Here is a 16,846-nt window from a genome sequence, read left to right as displayed (position 1 = left end):
GTGCTAACTTAGTTCAAGCTAAGAAGTTTACAGTGCCACCCAAGGCTATTTACTATAAATTAAACTAACCATAAAAGATTACCCAAAGACACTATGCATTCAAAGATACTCAATCATTCTTCTAAGTATGAAACGCCTTAGATTACTTAAGGCAAGGGCAACTCAAGATTCTAAAAGTAAGTCAGCATCTAGAAATATAGCTTTATAGTTCCTGGCATTATAAACAGAGAGTTGAATCCACCACTAACATAAGCAGATATAATTCAGCTGACTTCAAAGGAATTGCATCCATTTAAAGCACCACTGAATTTGGTATTCAATTTCAGCTGTTATATTCAAAACACATGACCTAATGGATCAACTTACCAAGAAATGTCTAGAATTAAGTTTATTATGTCAAGGCTTTGCTTTTATATCAGCAACTCTAGAATTACACACAAATCTAGATTCAGGATAGCTAGAACAGACAGACTAGCTTCTCTATTGAAATCTGCTATTTTATAGATAATCCACAAGGATGCATCTCCCATTTTAAGGGCCTAATATTCACATCTGCCATTCTTTTACTAAAACAGCACCATGCACAAATCCATCACTTATTCTCCAGACTAAGGTGTCACCTTCAAAATACTATCTTCCTAAGGATATACATACTCATAGTACAGAAGAACAATCTAAAACTAAAGAAAAACAATGGGTCTCAAATACTCTGAAGCATGGCCATCACACTTTTTGAAACAAAATCTCTTGCAAGCAAACAGTTACTTCTGTGGCTGATATAAATTTTGTCTTCAAATACAGATGGGAAAGGTTGCAAAATATAAAGAAAAGGCAAGTAGCATTCAAAACAGATACTTCTACTAATACTCCAGTGGTCCCTCTGAGCTCAGACTAAGCTTGGTACAACAACTTAAAACCCCATTTTTCTGATACCTTTAAATCCTGAAAGAACCCTTGTTTATTTTATTGAATAAATAAAAAGTTGGAAGTTTCAGTGTCCCTGCATTCTGGAGATATAATAAGAGAACACAACAATTGTGTTGTCATATTTTAAATTGTGTGTACCACACAAAAATAATACAAGTTATCAAAAAAAGTTGCAGTCATTCCATTTCTTACATGCAGAGACAAAGTACATAGACTACAGAAATAGGATGCAAGAAAATTATTTACTGGGTAGGTACTTTTTTATAGTAGTTGCATCAGGTCTGGGATCAGTCTTCATGGCAAAATATACTGCTAATGCTGTTTGATCAATATGAGAGATTACTGTATTTGCAGCTTCAACGATTTCATCTAGCCTTTTCATTCGTTCCTAAAAGAAGAATATAAAGATGTTCAGCACCTCATTGTTGATTCTACTAACATTAGGGTGATTGCAAAGCTATGCAGAAATAACATTTGATCATTCAACATGTTATTTTCTCAATTTCATTCAAATTTTGCTTAAAACACCCTGGAAAGTCTTCAAGATTTCCTGCGTACTTAAGTCCATTTCACTGAAAACAAACTGTGAAATACAGCTGGAGATTGGAATATGCAAAATGCAGAGTTTACAGAAAGAAAATCACCTTTCAGTACAAATCAGTACTTTTGAATAATGTAGCAGTTATTCAATTCAGAAATTAATATAAAATCAGAATGAAATGAAAAAATATTCAAGCTGGCGGCATATGCACAGAGGTGTTTGTCTTCAAGATGAAAAAAACACAGACAAACTGCTCTGTTGACAGTTCCCATTTTTGAGGACAACACTGGAAACCAGATTTAGCTGTGTCACTTTAGGGGGTTACTTTCCTCAGCTGTCTCAGTTATGCTGCTAGGAGAAATTACCAGTCCAGAAGAGAAACAGAATAGGATATGTGTTTGTCTCAGTAGGCACCATTGAGAATAAAACTATTGTAGACTACATAAGTATGAAAACTTAAAATGTGCTTAACTGAACAAGGCATAACTTGATGAGCAAACACACTCTGGTGAGGCATATTTCTTTTATTCTGCTGTGGAATTAAATAAATCACAGCCAAGGGTGGTACCTGTCACTCTAATTAGAAATTTCTGCTTTTTAATACTGTGTACTGTAACTTCAAGTTCAAATGTGCACAAAGAAAGACTTAGTTGTTTAGGCTACATGGGTGTACTGAGACAAATCAAGTTTAGGAAGTGTTAAATAACCTTTTCAGAATCCAGCTGATGAAGTCTTGCAACGTACAGAGGAAGATGATTAGGAAATGCTTCTTTCAACTCACTATACATATCAGTCGTATCCAGCCTAGAAGAGAGGAGGATATAGCATGAAAGTATAGATTCTGAGTATTTTTGTGAACGTCAAGCTTGTGTAGTAATGACAGCAGACATACTTGGTCATCCACTGTATTTTTAAGTCTCTTAAAGCTTCAGCAAATTCTTCTTTTGCATCTTTTTCTTTTTCCTGTTCTTTTTCTTTCTCTTTGCTGCCATTTTTACTCTTTGATGGTGATGGTATCAGATGATAATGAACAGTAAGGACATCCTGGAGGTGGGAAAAGAGAAACACATTCAGAGGGATACAGTACACGTTTTTTTAATGTCATATGAAAGATAAATCATAGCCAGCAACTACTCTGAGCTACACATACAATGAGTAAGGGTTCTGAGAGCAAAGATATTAGACAGTAAAAATTCAGGAACTGCTTTAAGTTTTTATTTTAAGCAATGTAAGGATGTAAATATTAGAACAGCACACTAGGCATAAGAAAAGAAAACCTAAAATTTAGCTAATTTGACATTTTTACATTTACATAATTTTACATAATATTAGTTAGGGAATAAGGTAGGTGTTTTTTTGTTTGTTTGTTTATTAAAAAAATAAATAACTTGGTTAAAAGGATAAGGGAAAAAAGGCATTCTATCCTACAAATCTGGCAATAAACAAATGAATAAAAATGGCTGAATTCTAAAAAAATAGTACCACAGTAGGAAAAACATGAAACATGTCTGTCATAGGATATCTTTATTACTCCCAGGATACTATTTCTTCCATGTGCATACTGAATTAGCTGATGCATCCACAGTCAATTGATTTCCAGTTTGCTGCTGCAGACTGCCCAGTTTCGCCTGAATCTCAATTCTAATTAAGTGTACACAACAGCAAGATTTTTTTTTTTAAAACCTTAAATGGTAGCATAGAAATATGACTATAGGTTGAGTTTATGCTACACTAGACAATAACCAGCAGGAGAGAACCAGTTACAGCTATTTAAAAGGAAAATCCTAACTCCGACCATGTTCTTGAAGTCCATTTCCTGACAATTTACATACAAGTTTGCAAATAAGGTAGCAACAGATTCCATCCACTGCTTCTAAAATATCAAAATGCAGGGTGAGGCCATTTGTTTGTTTTGGTTTTAATGTTGCAATCTTTAAACAAGCCTCTCCCTAACCAGGGAGGGCACATGTCCCATTACTTTACATACAGGATAATTCACAGAAAAGATAACATAAGTTTCAATCCTCCAGATACCACTACTCCAGATACCAGGTTGCAACATGGTGCAAAATACTGAGTTGCATGCTCAATAACTGTGGCAATTTAATTATTCCTAGCAATTATTCCAGAATACGTTTGTGAGAATGCGTCCCATAAATCAGGTCAGTGTTGTGTAGTGAAATTAACCCTTGTGTATAAGATGGAGTTAAAGTTACTTAAATAGCAAGTAAAATGATGACAGTAACTGCAATAATGGACTTCAATGCTACACTTGTGAAACATTCAAAAACCATGCTGCAGAAAAATTTTATTTGAACTTGCAGTTCAAACAGACCAGCATCTTGCTGTGGGTTACTGAATACAATACTGGGAAAAGTGACTTCAATAGTCCCTTAAAAAAAAATTTCCAGCAACTTAATATGGAATCAAAGAATCACAACATGGACATTTGAGTAATTTTTTTGAAAACTAGTTCAGATAACTAAATCTGCATTAAAGTGTAGCTTTCACAGAACTATCCTGCACCCATGCATTTCAAGTATGAAGTGCACAACCAGTCAATACACCTAAATGAGCCTCCAGCAAGACCTAGGCCAGAGCACGCCGTAACAGGTCATGGAAATACGTACACACAGGAAAATACAGAGGTCAGGAACATGGCGTGGGGCTTACTAAGGTACTAAGAACAGTAGAAAGCAACAATACAGTTCACTAAAGCAAACCAAACATTTTAAGAAGTCTAAGAAGCGAGTTCAGCACAAAAAATTTACAGTATGTTCTAAAACATGTTCTCCATTGAGACTAGTATTTTCCTAAAAAAGAAACCTGCCTAAGAAATAGTCTTCCAAGAGTTGAGGACTTCCTTTTTCAAAGTCCATTTTCATTTCACTTGACAGCATATTTTTGGAGTTATATATGTAGATGACCTCAGCATTCTCAAGCTTTGTCTATATAAGAAGGCTCTAGAACTCTGGTTTGTTTCAAACCAAACATAACGGGATTAACAAAATCTCACTTACATGGATGAACACCTGCATTTTGAGAAACTAACCCTATGTAGCTAAACCATCAACAGTAAAATATCATCTCCCCATGATCTCACATAGGTACTTTTGGTCTCATGAGGTTCTGCAAGCCTTACAAGCTATGACCACTGAAAGGAAAACAATGAGCTTCAGGATCCAGGCACCCTCCTCTCAAAAGAGCCTTACAGACCAGACTTCTCTACAGACCTCAAAATTATTTCATGGGATAAATAAAGTTTAGGTTATTATCACATTTAACTAATTATTACAGGGCATTAAGAGGGACTGAAGGCTTATTTATTTTATCTGCAAACACTAGGATCACTTATGACACTTGGCAACACCCTAGGTAGCAGAAGATCTCAGAATGGCACTGTCATTGCCATTACAGAGACATTCATCATTAGAGAATAAGGAGAACAAAGGCAGCTCTTCACAATTCAACACTCCATTCTGTTTTCTTACTCAAATTTCTCTCTGACAGGAACAGAATTCCTTGAGTAGTGTACTGGATTTCATTTTATATATACCTATACAAAGATAGAGAGCTATAGACAGAAAAAGACAGCAAGTGAGCATAATATCCACTGAAAAAACTACTTTAAGGAAACTTTCAAATTTATCCTCTAAAAAGACATGCAGCATTGAGAAATTGGGAAGCATACAAGATACACACTTTGGTCAGTGTACTCTGTGGAGTCTCGTAAGCCTCACTGGGTTCACTTTTAACTGAACTACAACCTACACACATAAACAAGCACAGTGCCATCAAAACAGTCACCTCTTAAAAGAGCTGAATTAACAGTTATTTTGGCATCAAGATTTCAATTTAGATTTCTGTCTGGAGTTTTAACATCTAGTACTTATATGTAAAACACATATAAAAGTATTATTATTTGCACTTCAAAGCATTCATAGCAGAGCTAACCACAGGATAAAAAGCTCCCTCTAGGAACACATCCCAGGTCTCATTTTCCATTTAATAAGTATCTTCATATTAATGCCTACTTGCACATACAGATGAACATACATATGGAATTTGAATCTATCTTAAGATGTATGCAATTTGTGCAGCGTTGCTTATTTTTATGGCAACTCTCATTTAATGGAAAATTAATTAAGCTTCTTGGAGTCACCAGGCAGGCTTACACAAAATTGTATCAGACACACACTTCATCCCATTTTTGAAGGCCTGATGGTTAAACAGGGATAGTATCTGAATGCTCAAAGGAAGTCACCCTTCTACATTTGACTTCACAGTGGTATTTATTAGTCTTCCACTAGTACTTATCAATATTTGCCTAATGCATTTCTTACTTTAAACTGGAAGAAAGGATAGCACAATAGGGAAAAAAGTGTAGAAACTTTCCACCCCTTGGCTAATTGTTACAAACTGCTGTTCAAAAGCTGCATTATGTAAACCAACAAAAAAACATTCTTACAGACCTGAAAAAGTCAATTATATGTTTTTCATTCTAAATATGTTCTATACAAAGCTTGAAGACAAGGAGAAAAAGTAATCCGATTGTAACTGTGTTACAAATGAAAACAAAGACACCTGTTTATTATGTGGCAGGAACCCCTTGACATTTTTGCACAGTATAAAATAATTAACTATCTTTGGAAACCTACGCTGCTATTTCCTGGCATAACCACAAACTGCTTTTATGCAAAACAGAGATGCAGTCAGGTGGACTGAAACCTGCTGAACATCGAGGTCCAGAGGGTGGTCAGTGGCACACAGCTGGAGGTCAGTAACTAATTGTGTGCCCCAGGGGTCATGTCTGGATTGAACCCTGTCTGACGTCATCATTAGTTACCTTGGATGATGGAGGCAGAAGGCACCCTCAGCACATTTGCTAGTGACACCAAACTGGGAGGAGTGGCTGCGATGCCAGGGAGTCTGCTGCCATCCAGAGGGACCTCAAAAGGCTGCAGAAATGGGCTCAACAGGAGCCTCATGAAGTTCAACAGAGATCAATGCCAGAACTGGAAAGGAATAAATCCAGGCACACTACATGCTGGGGGCCATCCTGCTGGACACCAGGTTGAATATGAATCAGCAGTGTGCCCTTTTGGCAAAGAGGGCTACTGATCTTACAAGAGGGCCTGGAACTATCTTTGAAAAATATGAAAAATCTACACATACTTTTCTGACTGCATCACTGAAGAAATATATAAACAAGTTTTCTGTGCTGGAGAACATCTTAACTGCATGTAAACTTATGACAGGCAGGGTAAATACCAAAATTTTTAAACTAGGAAGTTCTCTGAGTTGCATTCTCAGCAAAATGCATGAATTATTGGAGCTCTTACAGAACAATGCTCTGAAATACACTGTGTTTTATTTCACAGAATATGCCGAGTTGGAAAGGACTGAAGGATCATCAAGTCCAGCTTCTGGCCCTGCACAGCACTATTCCCAAGAGTCACACCACATACCCAAGAGTATTGTCCAAATGTTTCTTGAACTTTGTCAGGCTGATGCTGTGACTTCTCTGGGGAGCCTGTTCCTATGCCCAACCACCCTGTGGGTAAAGAATCTTCTTCTAATATCCAACCTAAACCTCTCCTGACACAACTTCAGGCCACTTCAGGTCCTGTCACTGGACACCACAGAGAAGAGACCAGTGCCTGGGGCTCCACTTCCCGTCATGAGGAAGTTGCAGACTGCAATGAGGTCTCCTCTCAGTCTCCTCCAGGCTGAACAGTCCAAGTGACCTCAGACACTCCTCATACAGCTTCCCCTCAAGGCCCTTCACAGTCTTCGCTACCCTCCCCTGGACACTAATAGTTTAATATCTTACTGACATTGTGGCACTCAAAACTGTACACAATATTCAAGGTGAGGCCACCCCAGTGCAGAGCAGGACAATCCCACTGGTGCTGCTGTGACTGATGACCCCCAGGACACACTTGGCTCTCCTGGCTGCCAGGGCACTGCTGACTCACGTTCAACTTACCGTCAACCAGGACGCCCAGGTCCCTTTCCATGGCACGGCTTTCCAGCCTCCCATTCCCCAGTCTGTACTGTACATCCAGGGTTGCCCCAGCCCAGGTGCAGAATCCAGCACTTTCCCTTCCTGAATTTCATATGGGTTGTGATTGCCCAGCCCCCCTTTTGTCAAGGTCTCTGCAGGCCCTGCCTGCCTTCAAGGGAGACAACAGCTCCTCCCAATTTAGTACTGTCTGCAGACTTGCTCAGTGTCCCTTCCAGTCCTGTGTCCAAGTCATTATGAAGATGCTGAAGATGGAGCCCTGAAGAAATCCACTAGTTTATCTGCTGCTAGTATACTGATGAGTAATAGATGGAAGTAACAAGGAGGACAACTTCTATTTTGGCTTGGGGGGTTTTAGTGCTCAGATCTGAAAACAAATCTCTGTTCTAAAAGCAAAGAGGGGGAAAGAAAACCACAAACCAACCAAAAAACCACAATCTCTGCAATCTGTTTAATAGGTTTTGTTATTCAAATTATATTATTATTACAGTTTAATTCCCTTGTTAGAGATTCACTTAGTGAAGAACTTATACCCTATTTACCAGGAAGTCATGCATTCACATGGGATTTTAAATTATCTCTTTGAAAGCAGTCTGCATGATTTTCAGCAACATACACTAAAATCCTTCTTGGAAAGCCTAATCTCACTCCTTCATGGTTATTACACCAAGATGAGAGTAAGTTAGCAGATTCAGGTTCCAGCTTACTATTCACAAAATAATGGAATATGACTATGTTATTCATGGTTCTCAACAAAAATCCTGGCTAATCTGCATGTCACTCCAGAACACAGTACCTTGAAATCAACAGCAAGTAAATACCTTTCCAACTTAAGAACAAGAAAAAACCCAGTAACCTTATGTAGGTAGTTTAGTGAAATATATTTTTGCATTTTTTTAAACAAACAGTTTTACACTGACTCCTGATAAAATACTGTACTACCTGATGTGAAAATACAAGAAAGCACAATACTAAGCACTGTTATACTAAAAGTCACCCCTTTTCTAATCTGGTACATGCTCCAAAATTCATTCTGTGAATACTACTACCTGCTATGTGACTGTATGAACTCTAGCTTCCTTGTATGTTTTTTATGACTGTAAAGAAGACAACTCTCAATTTAGGAGACTGGGGATACAGTTAGATATTCAATCATTCAATTCAAAGTGTTAGGTTCATATTTGATTTTCAATTTGCAGACAGAATAGGCAGAAACACTTGCCACAAAAAAATCTTGACCACAAAAGCTGAACATTCCTGTGCATTTAAGAACAAGAAAAATTGCAGACCACTAACAACACATGCATTTTTACAGCATTTATTGCAGAAGTATACAGATGCTCACGTGCCCCTCAGCTATGTGTTACAGTAGTGTTTTGTCATTCTACCAGTAAACATACTTAAGATGCTGAAGTAAATAACTCAGGTCTAAGCAAGTAGATGAAGGAGACAAATTAAAAACCAAGACTGGTAGACAGATTCTTTAAGTCATATGCAAAAAGACTTCAGTATATCTTTTTCAAAAACTAACATTCAGTACCTTTTTAAATTTTCCTTGTCGCTTTGCTGCAGACTGCCCCTGGGAGTTAGAATAACATACTGTAAGAAAACATGCACACACCACACAGGATGGAGACACCTTCTCTGTACAATTATGGTTATACTTCCAACCTACAGATTTTCAACTTTTAGAGAGTCACATGTATGATCAAACATGCTCTTAAAGCATGCTCTTTCAGGTTTTGAAAATTAATAACCAATGCATTACTATATACAATCCAGTACTCCTGCAATATAAGCAAGTGTTGTTAACCATTACAGAAATTCAGCCTCAGAATTTCAGATTTTTGACTGTTTAGTAGCATTGTTCTCTTTCATAATAAATACAGAGAAATTAGATATCCCTTACCTTGCATCCACCCACTGACTTAGAGACAACTTTGCTGCCTAGTCCTCCTTTTTTGTCTCCTGGTACGTACTGAGGTTCACTAAAGGCAGCAGAAAGTATCAGATGCTATTTGATGCCATCCTTTTTCCATTGAAATATGACCATAACAATAATGCCTTCAGCTATGACATGAGGAACACTTCAGCTAGAATTTCTTCCTGTGTAAGGTCTTAAGTATTCTCCATCATATGAAATTGGACAGGCTGTATCTACCTATCTCCTGCTTCCTATCCCAGAAACCATTGTATATAGCCACTTAGTCTGGTTTTAAAATAAAATATTCAAGATTGTAACCAACAGTTCAAGGAAGTGCATAATTCTAGCTAGGGAAACTAAATTATCATGGATTTCATACAAATACACTTGCGACCTTGCAGGTATCACAAAGAAATATTAAACTAGGTATTTTTAGAACTCCTAGTTACTGGGTTTTTCCTCACTGATAAATAAATTCTCCTGATACATGCAATCTGCCCCAAAAGTACAACCATTCAGATTGAATTAACTAAACTTTTATGCTTAACAATATCTAAAGGTACATGACAACCTACTCTCAGAAACTTATTTCCTATGAAGAGATACTCTAGTTTTATACATGGTGTTCAGCCACATCTAGTGGTATATGCACATGTATCAACTACCTCTGAGTACTAACAATCATCAGGATTGACTAAAATTTAGTCTCAGGCTTACCACCTGTTTAAAAACAGCTAAGGAAATCTTTTAAACACTAGCACCAGATACACAGAAAAGTGACAGTTACTATTAGTCACTGTTGCATTATAGAGTCATACAAGTTAAAAACCATTTTTCACAGGATGCTGTGTTATGAGCAAAAAAAAGACCTTTCATCTTTTTTTCTAGCTTCACACACAGATCTTATACCCTTCTGCTGAAGCATACAATCATACTAGTGGTTGACAACAACAGTGTGTAGCAGGTAAGAAAATCTGTTTATGCATTTGAGTCAGCAAAATTCCTACTACTTGGTAACAGTAATATATATGTGTTTAGAAAGCACATGTTTCTGCTGAATACTACATGCATGCAACAAAAAGTATTACAGAACCAACATGCACATAACACTATATGCATGTATTTTTCATTCAAAAATTACATTAAGCTAGGGAGTTACATAAAGTCAGTTTTAAAGCCTTCACACCAACAAGAAAGCAGTTGCTTCTAGAAATATTTCAGAGCAAAAAATATTTCACAGAAAAAGACTTAAAACTCAATTTAGAAAATGCAATTAAATTTGAAATTAGAAGATGAAAACAATACTAAAACTACTTAGAAGTTATGCTGACTTTATATGAAACAACTGCTTCTAAAATGTATTGTTACCAAACCTAATGCTCTTTAAAGTACTAATCCCAAACAGTACAGCACTTCCTGGCATGCAATTTGCTTGCTAGAAAAAAATTCAGAAAAAAACCCCATCATCCATTCCATATACTCACAGCTTTCTTTCCAAGTTCTGTTTTAGACAGAGTAAGACTTCCTGCAAGGTAACATCCTGGTCCCGCTCCTTTAGGTATTCTGTTCAAAGAAAGTAAATTTAGTGTTAAAACCAGGCTCACTAAGGTTCCATGGAAACTACAATAAAGATGCCAAACAGGGAAAGAGCAACATGAGGAATAACCAAGCTGAACAGGCAGACACTATTAAAGTACCATTTTAGTGGCGTGCAGAGGCAGCTGCCTAGATGCAGATGAGAAAAACAACACTTCATAACTTACTTGTCATCAGGCAGGGATGTAACAAAGAATGGCTGACTGTGTTTCGGTGGTAATGTCAAACTGTTGGATTTCTTCTTCCCTAAGAGAGCAAGGCTATGGTTTTCATAAATGTCTAAGCTCAAGGTACTAGACAGCCTATGAGAAACAATAAACGGCAGGTCTTTGATGCGATCCAGCTCACTGTTCTGCTCATGACGAATTTGTAACCGAATAGTGTAATCTCCTTTTTCCAGTTTCACGGAATACTGAAAGAAAGAAGTTCTCATAAATGCCAAGATGCAACACTTTACCATTCATAAAAGAACTCCTCCAAACCCCAGAAATAAGACTGGCATGTTTTGAAAGCATTCTTTAATTTTTATCAACCTGACAGGGCAACACATGATTGTTTCAGGCAATAGTATGCTAAGTCTCCTTTCTGATACAGCTGCAGTGAAACAGAAAGCAGCCCCAAGTAGAAAGGAACAACAACTCAGAACTACCCTGCTCCTAGAATCTCCCTCTCCTGGGCTAGGGAGTCATGCCTCCTGTTGGTATTTCTTCCTACATTAAATAATGTAGAATTGTTTTAGAATTGTCCTATGATGCACAACACCAGAGATTTACAACATGATAGTCCACCAGGTGTAAGTAACAAAGCACTAGGGTGATGTTTAGATTTTACAGTATCTTAAAAATGCAGGTTAAGGAATAGAAGCTTACACAATGCAATTTCTGAAAATAACTTATGAACTGTAAAGCATGTCTCTTGAAACCATCTTTTGTACACTTCCAGAATAATCAATCTGTCAAAATTACCATTACATTGATGATGATCAACTGTGATTTTATACTGGTAAAATGTAGCTTTAAACCAATAAATAGTTTTAAACCAAAACATTATAAATGTTTATTTTATATTTTTCCTTTTTAAATTTTTTTTTTTATTTCTCCCTACTTCCCCCATGATCCAGACACACAGCCTGTTAAGGCAGAAAGAGATTCCTGCAGAGGGTAGAAAAAAGTGTTGTGGAAAAAAATTCTGTTTGAAAGATGGCAACGGGAAACAAATAAAGCTGAAGCATTAAAAAGGCTGTTTGAAGATATCAACAGTGTTCATGAACACAGAAGCCTCTGCTCTATCAGCACACAAGTCAGACCTTTCCACCTTGCATAGAAAACTTTAAGGTATTGTCTTTGTAATAAAACAAAACAAAGAACAACATGATTTTGAACTCATTTCTTGAAAAGCACCAGGCAAAATCACAAGAAATCAGAGAAAAAGCTGTTAACTTCTTTCTCCTTCCTCAGGAGAGAAAAAAAAAAATCATGTTCTATTTTATGGATACATCTCTTTCGTTGATACAAATATATCACCACGGAACCTTGTATGACTTCTTGTGAATACATAACATTAAAATTATAAATCAGGAAATGTAAAGAGCTAACAGGAGGCCTGGGAGGTAAAAAAATTTAACATTTTCGCAGTCTTCAGCAAAAAGAAGATAAAATAAATACATTACTCTGTACCTGGTGTGGATAGGCATCTCCTGAACCCATTTGTCTTTTGTTCTGGTCAAAAATAATCCAGAGTTGACTATCAAATTCAGATTCATACAACAATTCACAAAGAAGTGGACAGCTTGGAGTTACCTCCCCACTCTTAGGCTGTTAAAAGAAAGGAAAAAGCATTTAATCTACTACAGAATAAGACAAGTACAATCCTTACATACATATTCAAAAAGAGAACTGAACTGTAGCATGTTTCAAACAACAGTAGCTTTTAAAGTGGACCAAATCAGAATTTTGACTGTAGGGAGTCCAGAGTGTGACTCTAGACCTCCTTTCTGAGAGAAAGCTAGCTAAAATTAAGACTTGGTTAAAGAAAACATGATGTGTTTATCAATAACTTAAAGAAACCCCCAACTAACGTAACTCTTACCTGATGGAAGTTATAGGTCAAAATCATCTCATACAGTTGACGATTATTTGGTAAAATATCTCTGGATCCCAAAGGTTTTATTTTTGCACTCACTGGTCTGCAGTTAAACAACAAAAGGTTCTCTTGAGAAACATGTATCCTCTATCAAAATTTGTCTTGCTTAAGCAGAAGCATATTCTTAGATACAACTGAATTCAGCACGTCGTCGTAACATCTCACATATTGTGATACAACTGAATTCAGCACATCTCGTAACATCTCATATATTGTAACTATCCAAGCAGCATAAATTCCTCAGTTAAAATTAATGTAAGTCTGAAAACAAAGTTTAGTGACACTACAGACAATGCCAAAAAAAAAAAAAAAGAAAAAAGAAAAAGAAAAGAATGTAGTAGGCATGCCTAAATGCTCAAAATTAAAAGCCATTAAGTTTAAGGGAAAAAAAAAAAAAACAGGTTACATTTCTAGTATCCATGCTGAAATCAACACTTGTCTTCATAACTGATTAACAACACGGCAATTAGAACACAGAACAATTGATAATTCCTTGTTACAGAAGGTTGTGTCTTCAGAGAATGTAAGAAGCCTTACAGTAATCTGAGTAGTAACACGGAAGAATGTACGCTACAGAGTGTGTATGTTAAGTCAGACACACTTGGGAAAAGCAGTCAAAGTCCAGGGCAGCCAAACATTTTAGACCTTAAACATCAAAAAATGTAATCAAAATAATGATATAGGAAAATTCAGCTTCAGAGGTAAAGAACAGCAGAATCATGGTGGTCTGGCATCATTTAAATTTACCCTTCATTTATTAAATCAGATAACCTCTAACTACATGATCAGAATTTGTCTCCAAGGTTCTGCCTGCTCTTTCATTGTCAAGGGCACAGACTAGTCACCCAGTAAGATATGGGTGCTGGGTCAGACCAAAAGGCTGTTTAACCCAGGTTTCCTAGTCTGGTGGACACTGGATAGACTGCTGACAGAAATCTTAAGAACTGAGTAATACCACATATGACATGATATGCCTCCCTAACATTCACCCTGCCTCCAAGCATTTGAAACAAGAGACAGAATGAAAAGCCATTCAGTAATTCTCTCTCTGTGTTATGACTCATTAGTTCATTCAAGAGACACTATTCCTGCCCTAATTTAAATACATAAATATTTCTCCATAGTTTACTTAATTGCAGTTCATTTACTGTCAGATGAGGGAGTAAAGAGCATGTCCATTTTTCCAACCAAGAATGAGGCAAATAATAAGGGACTGTTTTATTACCTCATTTACAGCACATCAAATGGATTATTTCTGAATCTAACATTAGGTGATATGTTCATTAAACTCCTGGCAATTCCAATTAGTCAATTCCAGTTACAAGAACCCAAAAGCCCCAGACAGAGCCCAAAGTCTCCACTCACAGGCCCAAATAATGGAAAACTTTGGATTACTGACCACTGTGAAATTGTCCCACATCTCAAAAGTACCACTTGAACCACATGGCATTTCTTTATCTTTCTGAAGTGACCAGCTTTAATCACTGCTGCACTGTCTAGAAATTTTCCAGCAAAGTTCTTTCCCTAAAACTGTATGTGTTAAATTAACACGGTAAACACAACTTTTCCCCAGAAAATCTGCAACAGATTCTACAAAAACACTTTAAATCAAGCAAGAGAGAGAGAGGACGGTTTTCCCAGGACAAAATTTGGCAGGATCCCAAGCAGCTGTTTAGGGAAAAAAAAAACCAAAACAGCCAAAGCAAAACAACAAGACAAAAAAACCAAAAGAACAAACAGCAGCACATAATAATTCCAATACATCTACAATTGTTTTCTTTAGACGTTTAAAGTACTTTTTACCTCTAAATGTCTGGAAGCAGTGAAATATTTTTGTAGATTTTTCTTCTTTCAAATTAGCTTAAGGAAAGTAATTAGTCTTGAAAACTTAAAAAGTCACCATAAAGAAAAGAATGCTGACCAGTTAACTGATGTCGACAAAGCAATTCATGCTTCCAAAGCTACTTTGAATTTGACAAGAATATTTTTGTAATCCTGAATTGCTAATGTGTTACTGTTTTAACTCCACATACAAGTTTCCCCAGTCTCCCAGAACAGTTCCCCAGAAACTCTACCTGAGTGTTTGAACCCAGCTTTTCAGACTTATGCATGGAGCAATATCTTCGTATTTCAACAGGGACTGAACATCAAACCGTACAATGCCTTCTGAAGCGTGCTAGAAGAAGAGTATAGAACAATTATGCTTCTGTGCACGTACAACAGCAAATGGGAACCACCTATTACAACCCTCAAAAATACAACAAAAGCTGCAATTATTTATACTTTAGCAAGTAATACTGTGTAATTTTGAAAGCATCACAAGTGCATCTCTATTTTACAACAGCAGGTAATACTGGGACTTGCAAAACATATATAAATAAAAACTTAAGCTCCAGTTGCTCATCTGTTCCCTTCCTAATTTAAATACTTTGTACAGAACTGCTAAGTCATACTACAGGCAGGACTGCATTTGTTTGTGCATTTAGGATGATTTAGTTTGAATATGTAATTCAATATATACAGTATAGAATATTAAAACAAATATTTTATGGTGCTTCCTAGGACTATTAATACAGAATAGATTAACTCTGCAAAAATGAAACAATACTGCACACATAAACTTGGTGATGGGCAAAATAATTCAAAAAGTGTATTTCTAGCAGTATCCCATGACAAAGACACTAGTATATGAGCATTATTGAAATTTATTTTATGGAAGTTACTGGTGCTCAAAAAAGGAAGAGCAAGACTATTTGCATTCTCTTATTTTTCAGTGTCCATTATTCATTTGGTATAATCCTGCTGGGCTGGGGGAGGCTTCTGTGCACACCACCACCAACAGCTCTTTTTGATGTTTTACCAGTTCAAGACCTGGTACCTCAACACACTACCCACTCTCTCTTCCTCAGTTTATTCAGCTCTTAGAGCCTGAATAAATCCAAATTCACCCACAGGAGAGCTACAACTTGCTCTGGCCTTTAGCTGAAAAAGAGGTATGAGCCAAGACAGATGAGCATGCCGCTGCTTCATGTAGGCACCAGCTCTCAAAAGAGCTCTCTCCTGAGGGAAGCAGTGTCAGGCCAAGCCAGGTTGCATAGGACAGCAAAGAACACAGGACCAAGACAAAGTACTGTAGATATCACAGTAACATTTTAAGCAACTTTTTCCATCCTTTAGTATCAGACTATAAATGAATCATGACACTGCCCCACCCACTGTATTTTCAACTGCCCTACATGATGACTCTCATGCCAATCATCACATCTCAACAGAACACTGAACATAAAATAAATTTTAAGGAAATTTTACTCTGAATATGGTATTCAGAGTGCTGTTGTTTTAGCAATGGTAGTCTAGATATTTAAGTGCAAGAACTGTGGTCCCAGCAAAATTTATTTACATAAAACATTTGGTACTGTAAGCATATTTATATTTTCAGCCTTTCAGTATGATTTATATACAGGTGTTGAGTTTAGCTTTTTTGTTAGGGTTTTTTTTTCCTTTCTTTCACTAGTGGTTTATAATGAAAAGGCACAGAAAAAAATCATAAATAATGGTAACTGGCATTTGTCTGGGACTGAACTCCAACTTAATTTTTAAGAGAGAACATGGAAGTCTCATGTAAAAAAATACTTCCACTGTTTCTAAATTCAGGCAAGAAAGAAGAAAAGCTGTTTTTTTTCCTGAGAAA

The 16,846-nt window shown here is 36.7% G+C and overlaps 1 protein-coding gene across 2 annotated transcripts in view; it reads right to left on the bottom strand.

The window, feature by feature from the left end:
- TPP2 (tripeptidyl peptidase 2) overlaps window positions 1-16,846 on the bottom strand; it is a 50,931-nt gene that overhangs the window by 8,200 nt on the left and 25,885 nt on the right. The window contains exons 19-27 of one of the 2 annotated variants that reach the window (XM_041423341.1): window positions 15,231-15,331; window positions 13,102-13,198; window positions 12,690-12,827; window positions 11,181-11,425; window positions 10,902-10,980; window positions 9,034-9,072; window positions 2,361-2,512; window positions 2,176-2,272; window positions 1,185-1,315 (exon numbers count right to left, since the gene is read on the bottom strand). In XM_041423341.1, coding sequence (XP_041279275.1) covers window positions 1,185-1,315; window positions 2,176-2,272; window positions 2,361-2,512; window positions 9,034-9,072; window positions 10,902-10,980; window positions 11,181-11,425; window positions 12,690-12,827; window positions 13,102-13,198; window positions 15,231-15,331 — 1,079 coding nt within the window. The remainder of the gene's footprint in view (window positions 1-1,184; window positions 1,316-2,175; window positions 2,273-2,360; window positions 2,513-9,033; window positions 9,073-10,901; window positions 10,981-11,180; window positions 11,426-12,689; window positions 12,828-13,101; window positions 13,199-15,230; window positions 15,332-16,846) is intronic. The other variant, XM_041423343.1, reaches the window with a different exon arrangement.

This window comes from Onychostruthus taczanowskii, unplaced genomic scaffold (assembly GCF_017590055.1).
Source record: "Onychostruthus taczanowskii isolate IOZ18803 unplaced genomic scaffold, ASM1759005v1 scaffold77, whole genome shotgun sequence".
In the NCBI taxonomy this organism is placed as follows: domain Eukaryota; kingdom Metazoa; phylum Chordata; class Aves; order Passeriformes; family Passeridae; genus Onychostruthus; species Onychostruthus taczanowskii.
This window is presented reverse-complemented; position numbering and strand designations above follow the sequence as displayed.